Raw genomic sequence first — 7,562 nt, forward strand, 5'->3', positions numbered from 1 at the left:
TAAGGTGACTCCGGGCACTTTTGAGTCTCCAATCCACCTAACAATATGTGTTTTTAGACTGTGGAAGGAAACTGGAGCACCCAGACTAAACCCACAAGGACACAGGGAGGACACACCAAACTCCTCACAGACAGTCACCCAGAGCAGGATTCAAACCCCAAACCCCAGATCCCTGGAGCTGTGTGACTGTGCCCTACATTTAGTTTTGATTCATGTTTAACAATGAAAAATATATATGCTACAGAAAAAAATCATGTGAAAAATAGCATGTTAATCAAAGCAAGTTTATTTTCAACCACAAAACAGAAGCAGAAATATCAAAACCATAAAACTGAATGTAACTGAAATGGCAAATCTATAGATGCTCATCAAAATGTTTACTTCTTTAACCCAATTTGCTACAGTAGCCATTTCAAATTTAACTGTGATGTGATGATATTGATTCATTACAGTAACGTTGAGGTCAGGTTCTGATGTTAGAAGATGAGTTCTGGATCACAACATTCAACTCTATCCATCCCAAAGTTACTGGATCACACTCCTTCACTTAAAGCAGTTCCACTGCTTCACCACCTTGTGCTGGTGGGCATTACTCCACTCCAGCTGACACTAGGCACTGATCGTAAGTGCATGTGTGGCTGATACAGAGCACTGGATTTCTATAGAGATTATGAAAGTTGAGCGTGTACAACTGATTGTCTGTCTCCACAAATGGTGCACCTTAAAACTGTTGAATTATAAGGTCCATCTACTACATTTGCATATAGAATTTAAGTTTATTTAATATTCATTTTTTAATATTTAGAGTAAATCTGTATAAATCTATATTGGATTTAGAAAAAATTCTAAAAAACACTTTATATGAATATTTTATTCTAGATGAACTCTTACAGTGTTGAATGACACCTATATAGGCCACACAACTACTACTTGATGGACTTTATAGATGTTTACATAGGCTTATGTCAGTTGTCATAAAAGAATTATGTTGTGCCATACAACATATGTGTTATAATATCCATATTATATTTACTCTGTGTTATGTGGTTGTGTTCACATTTTTGTCCCTCATAATTTTTTGCCAATAGAATATATTACTTTAAAATAACAGTGGTGATCAAATCGGAGCCAAAAGCAGCAAATAGTCTGAAGTTCTCAAGTCAGTTTAATGGTGGCTTTGTTGATTCACAGATACAGTCTGATGGTTTCATGCAGTTCATATCATTCCATGAGTTCAGTGCAGGAGGGGAGACCAAGAAAACAGCGCAGTGCTCCCCCGGACCAGCATTATTGGGTTCACCTGACATCCAGTATCTGAGATTAACAGACAGCACAGAGGTAGGAATCAGACATTTGACATCATTGTTTTATTTTAAATTATTTGATTCACATGCAACATGTTACTTGAGGTGTCTGAATGTAATATGAGTAGAGTAGTGTTTAACACTGTTATATTCTCTGCTCAGGTAGGAACACCATGCTAAACCAAGTCCTACAGCAAGACTCCTAATGCTACATTTACATATGTCTGTAACATGATTAAGATTGTAACTAATGAATGCTAAATAAATTGGGATAAATGAAATGTCAGTTATTTATTATTAAAAATATTTTTTTCATAACATAACACATAATTACGCTTAGTTAATTATTTAGTGATTGATTAAATGCCTAGCAATAATGTACCAAACTGTTACTTAGTCCTCATTTTACTTCCTCTAACATAGTTAGTACACAATGATCGATGAAGTACTGTGTAAAGTATGTATATATATATATATATATATATATATATAATTTTTTATCCATATTTCACCCTGCTCTTCAGTGGTCAGTATGATTTGGGTGGTGAATCATTCTCAGTGCTGGAGTTTCACTGACGTAATGGTGGTGGTGTGTTTGTGTGGTGTGCTGTTATGAGAAAATTAGACACAGCAGGGCTACTTGTGTTTTTAAAGCCCTCAGCAGCACCGCTGGTCTGAGGATAGTGCACCAACACAAATTATTCAGCCAACAGTGTCCTGTGTCTTATGTCCACTGATGAAGGATGGAAGGACGAGCAACACAAACTGTGCATTAACAGAGTGGACAGTGAGTGGACACAAGTTATAGATGACATTTCAGATCATTTATGTTTTTGCGATTTCTCAAGTATATTTTTCTCAAATGTTGCCGCCTTCTATTCATAGAAAATTAATCTAATCCACCTTGATTTAATTCATAAAAGTTTTGATCAGATTTAAACATCCTACAGATGAATTTACCCAGTGGTCAGTGCTGAACCATCCACCCATTTCCACTCTCCTTCTTTTTCTGCATCAGTTAAACCAATCCAGGTATTTATGCCTTGTTTGTTTATGAACTCCTGCAGGAAGACATAGTAGTATTAGAATTTTATCAGAATTCATGTATTTCTCTCTCTCTCTCTCTTTTTTTTTTCCTCATCACCTGTTCCTCTTTGCTGTTTATGATCAGCAGATCTCCTCCTTTTTCTCTGCAGTCCTCTCTGGCCTTACTCCATGTTTTTGCCCATTCTAAAATGTAGTAATAGCTGGATCCATACTTCTTAGCTAGAAAAAAAGCCACAATTTAGTATTTTGTAAAAACATATAGCAAAAAAAAAAATGTTTCTCTTCTCACCAATCACAGTTTGATTCCTCAGCTGGCATTGTACATCTTTCTCCATTTTTAAGTTTATATCTGCATTAAGATAAAACACAGAGAAGGTGAAAACTTAATGCTTTTTCCAGAAACATATGCCCAGAAAATAGTATTCAGTCGCAGGAAATGAATAACATTGGTTCTCTTTAATTCCCTTTTGCAGCAGTGCACAAGGACATTACTCCACTTATGTTTCCTTTGATGATGTATAACTGTTTCTTAAACGGTTTCATATTTGTATATTTCAAAACACTTACAGTACAGGCAGAGCACGATGTTGCTGATGACCAGGAGAAGACACAGCAGTCCAAAACATACAGCAAGTCCGCAACATCTTCTTCTACTTGCTAAACAAACTACACAAATATATATTATACATATATATATATATATATATATATATATATATATATATATATATATATATATATATATATAATATTAATTTATTTTTTTGTTTATAATGAATACTTTTATTACTTATATTGTGAAATCTGCTCATTGATTATACCTCTTGAACTAGGAATATGTTGGTGTTAGAAGCACTTTTTGTTATATTTTTAAATGCTCTTTATATCTCTATAAAAATGAATAAACCAAATTATCTGATAAAAATAGTTACTGACTGTAAAAATGCTCTACTTGTAGAATATAGCAGAACCTGCTTCTCTGTATTTTACACATCCGTGGCACACACAAACTCATACTACAGAGCAATTCTTAAAACACTCTAGGGACAGTGAACACACACACAGCCGGAGCAGCCGGCTGCAAACTGTCTCTGTGCCTAGGGAGTAGTCTGGGGGTTAGGTGCCTTGCACAATGGCACTTTACCGTGGATTAATTTTTTCCTGCCTCTCCTGAGAATTGAACTGGTGACATTCCAGTCTCTAGTCCATTTTTTAATGCCACGGCTGCCCCTTTTATAAGAGTATACAGATGATTTCATTAATGAATTTAAAGGATATTGTAATGTTTAATAATCCTAGTCCTTGATGAGCAAAGATGGGTGAAATGTTTCCAACTTTCCAGTCAATGTCAACGTCAGCTTCAATTAAAACATAGTTTTAAAAACAACAGAATGTTGACCAAAGTACTGTCCAATTAACATAAAAACAGAGAGAAAGATAAAAATGAAAATAAAATAAAAAACAATAATTATCATACAGAACTAAAAGCCAAAGAATAAAATGAGGTAACACGTTCTATGAAGCCCATATTTATAAGCCTTCATAAATGTGATTATAACTTTGTAACTTGGTAATAATGCTTTGCGTGAATACTTATAATCTCCAATAATGTCTCTTATAATGAACTCTAATGAATTATTATGTAATTGTAACTTATGTAAGTGTCAATGTTAGTTATGGATATTGACCCGTGAATAATTATAAAGAACCTATAATACATATCAATACTTCTAAATGTTTACAACACCATAATTGAATGCTTCAGATTGTGACTGACATTTAAAGATATCTCATTATTTATACATTATGTCTAAAATTTGTATCAATTAATCACTTAAATGCAAACTAATTAAATAAAGACAGACATATTTCTGCAGTTTAAAACATAATCTTTTTTTTACCTTTTTTTTTTTTTTTTGGGGGGGGGGACAAAGTACAGCAAGGAGAATTAGAGGTGTTTTACCATCAAACAACAAAAATGAGAAATACGTATATATGTAGCTCTGTATTTGAAGGTCCAGGAAGCTATCATAGACATGTCCAGAATCATGTAAATTATTATTTTTTGAAAAATGTCAAATTGAAAGATAAACCTACATTGCTTGCTCATTGTCTAAGGCCACATATATGAGGGAAATTAATGGTGCGAGATGTGCATTTAAACATTAAAAAAAAAAACATTTATAAACAACATTACAAAGCATTATTACCAGGTTACAAGTTGTGCATATATTTACAAATACAAAAACAGGTTTCACCGAAGGTGTTAACCAGTATGACTTAAGATGGGATTTGAAATCAATGTGGGTGCCATCCTAACTTGCAGCAGCAAATGATTCAATATTTTAGTGGCTATAAGCACAATGTCCCCCTTCTAATATACAGTAAAGGATAAACTCTGACAGAACACTTCTGGCAGATAAATAAAATCTAAACCACTTCAGAGTGGTACCTTTCATGCCAAAATAGACACAAGGATGCTGTGACAGATGATGTCGAAAGCAGCAGTGAATTTTTAAAAACTGAAATCTAAATCTGTAGGACAGGCCAAAGATTTCAAATGATCCAATATTTAACTTAAGATATGAAGGTGAGTTAAAATGGTTAAATATAAACATCAAAGGTCTCAAAGGTAACATCAGTACAAACTGATTTGTGGGTGTTAAGAACAGCTCTGATTTTATTAAGAACCTGAGGATTTTGACCAGCATTTGACACATTTTAATTTTGATAATCTTTTGCTATAAGTATATTAAAAAGACACCTGTACATTTCTGCAAAATATTCTCCTGCATTCTTGTCTAGCAAGCACTGACATTCAGGCAATGTTCAGCTTTAGGTTTGAAGTGCATAATTGTGACGGGACTAGGCAAGAGGGACCCTAAGTAGGTTTCCATATTTTTAAAAACAACAAAAAAAAACTACACAGTAGTGTAAGGGTTAAAATATGACAGTGACAATCTGAAGCACTGGATTTAGAAACGAAATTTCAAATTTTAACAGTTACACTTTACCATAAAACAAGATCTAGTGTGTGCACAAGGTTTCTCTACCGTCATTGGTAGGACCGGTCAAAGATTGTTACTTTACAAGATTAAAATTATTTATAATAAAATTAAACAAATCTTTCACCAGCAACAAATGGGACAAAAGATAAGAATATAAAAATCTCAGACAATTAAAATACGGTCATGCTTTGGTATAATTCCAGCCAAAGTCATTGATAAATCCATTATTATACTGAGGCGATCAATATATAATGGTGAAAACCTTAGTGAACACTACTTTAGTTTAAGAACAATGTCTCTCTTTCATCATTGTGGCATGTATTTAAATCTGATCATTAAATGAGCAAAGGCAAATTTCATAGAACATTTTAATATTCATCCATGGTGTGTATCTGTGACCGCACTCAAAACTTATATGAGTTTATCTAAATTAGAGAGTAACAGGTTATCAACCTGAAAAACAAATGTTGACTTTCATTTATATTATACTTTCAAATATATTAATATTTTACATAATTCCTATAATAACAAGAACAAAAATAGAAAATAACAGATTTTTTTCCCAACATTTTTGTTTGTATCAGACCTAAGATCAGAAAGAGATATTCAAATGAAAACATTTGAACAGATAATGCCGTTCTTTACCTTGTTTCTGCCTTTTGCCTGGTGATTGTGGATGAGCTCTGCACCTTCCCTGATGCAGAACTGAATAAGTGGTCAGCAAACAGACAATCATAAGCAAACAGACAATAGATACATAAATAAATTGATGGATGAACAAATGATTTTTTCACGCGATGATCTGCGCGGATGTAGTATTTTTTTTAACTTTACACTGATATAAACAAAATGTTTCTGCTCCATTTAAAAGGACAGTGAAAGATGCTTTAATTTAAAAAAGCTTAATGTGTCTTAATGTAACAAACCAGTGACCAAATCCCACCACTATACATTTTTCTACCACTGTAACCACTATAAAATTCATAAATGTACAATAATAATATTTTAAACAGATTTGTGTGTGTGTGTGTGTGTGTGTGTGCTTGCATTTTACCTATCATATTTCTATCTGTCATCCTTGTGTCCCTGTTTGTGTCCCAGTGTGTACTGTTATATTCCGATCATTAATAATTGCCACCTCTGTCTGAAAGCAGTATATGAAGTAAAGGAACAACAGTTTTTTTTTTCCATAACGCTAAATGCTGAAACAAACAGGAAATGCAGAGGCTCACACCAGGGTGTTTGAAGGTTTTGTGGCTTTTGGTTTGATAAACAGATTAAAAACTGCAATGTAGGAAAGTAACTTAAAGTAAGCGAAGCTTATGATGAATGTAGTGAAGGCTACAGATAATCTCTCATTTCATTTGTCAAGATTTTTATAGTTCTAGTCTTTTTTGATCTGTATAAAGTTGTAAAGGAATTTATGAGATAATTAATTTGGAATTATTTCACTTTTTTGTGATCACCCTTCACCCTTTTGTTGTTTTACTTTTGATTAATTCTTTTAAATTGAACTGAATTATGGAGGCACGGTGGTGCAGCAGGTAGTGTTATAGTCACACAGCTCCAGGGACCTGGAGGCTGTGGGTTGAAGTCCGACTCCGGGTGACTGTAAGGAGTTTGATGTGTTCTGTGAGTGTTTTCTCCGGGTTCTCTGGTTTCCTCCCATGGTCCAAAAACACAGGTTGATAGGTGGATTGGCGACTCAAAAGTGTCTGTAGGTGTAAGTGAATGTATGAGTGTGTGTTGCTCTGTGAAGGACTATATGGTGTGTTCCTGCCTTGCACCCAGTGATTCTAGGTAGGCTCTGGACCAACTGAATTAAAGAAAAAAAAATAAACAAAAAGAAAAGTCTGGGATGGTTATAGCTTGAAATTTCTAGCCCAACTGATTTGATTTATTTTAATCATAAGACCATGAATAACATAACATAAAAAAATAACAAAATACACATCCTGATATGCTCATTACTTTAAAATGATATCATACCAATAACTCATGTTTAAAAAATACACATTGTGCTGCCTCAGTAGCCTCAGTAGTACATTCGGACCGTGATCATGTTGTTGGCTGAAGCGTCATCCAATGATGTTGGAGTTATTAACTAGAACTCGAGCAGGTAAGAATTCCTATAGACCTTAGAATTCATTGAGCTACTGTCTTCAGCACATACACCATCAATGAAGTTAAGTGCAGCAATACA

At 33.9% G+C, this 7,562-nt stretch overlaps 1 protein-coding gene across 2 annotated transcripts; it reads right to left on the reverse strand.

Annotated features, from left to right (window-relative positions):
• Nucleotides 1-309: 309 nt before the first annotated feature.
• LOC136687482 (C-type lectin domain family 4 member K-like) lies at nt 310-6,529 on the reverse strand. Of its 2 annotated transcripts, none has more exons than XM_066661936.1 (7): nt 6,414-6,529; nt 6,005-6,064; nt 2,919-3,017; nt 2,641-2,700; nt 2,449-2,570; nt 2,291-2,365; nt 310-1,314 (listed from the first exon to the last, which is right to left on the reverse strand). In XM_066661936.1, the coding sequence occupies exons 1-7, from the start codon at nt 6,433-6,435 to the stop codon at nt 1,297-1,299; spliced, it is 456 nt and encodes a 151-aa protein (XP_066518033.1). In that variant the 5' UTR covers nt 6,436-6,529; the 3' UTR covers nt 310-1,296. The 2 variants fall into 2 exon arrangements, with proteins under 2 accessions (XP_066518033.1, XP_066518032.1); XM_066661935.1 differs by having other exon boundaries at nt 2,265-2,365.
• Between the last annotated feature and the right edge of the window lie 1,033 nt (nt 6,530-7,562).

This window comes from Hoplias malabaricus, chromosome 2, assembly GCF_029633855.1.
Source record: "Hoplias malabaricus isolate fHopMal1 chromosome 2, fHopMal1.hap1, whole genome shotgun sequence".
NCBI classification, from domain to species: domain Eukaryota; kingdom Metazoa; phylum Chordata; class Actinopteri; order Characiformes; family Erythrinidae; genus Hoplias; species Hoplias malabaricus.

What these genes read in the sequence shown, in the direction of transcription:
- LOC136687482 (XM_066661935.1), bottom strand. Translation starts at nt 6,435, where the DNA reads ATGACAGATAGAAATATGATAG. An exon ending in GACAGATAGAAATATGATAG is followed by an intron (nt 6,065 to 6,413) that starts GTAAAATGCAAG and finishes CCACTTATTCAG; the next exon opens with TTCTGCATCAGGGAAGGTGC. An exon ending in AGGCAAAAGGCAGAAACAAG is followed by an intron (nt 3,018 to 6,004) that starts GTAAAGAACGGC and finishes ATATTTGTGTAG; the next exon opens with TTTGTTTAGCAAGTAGAAGA.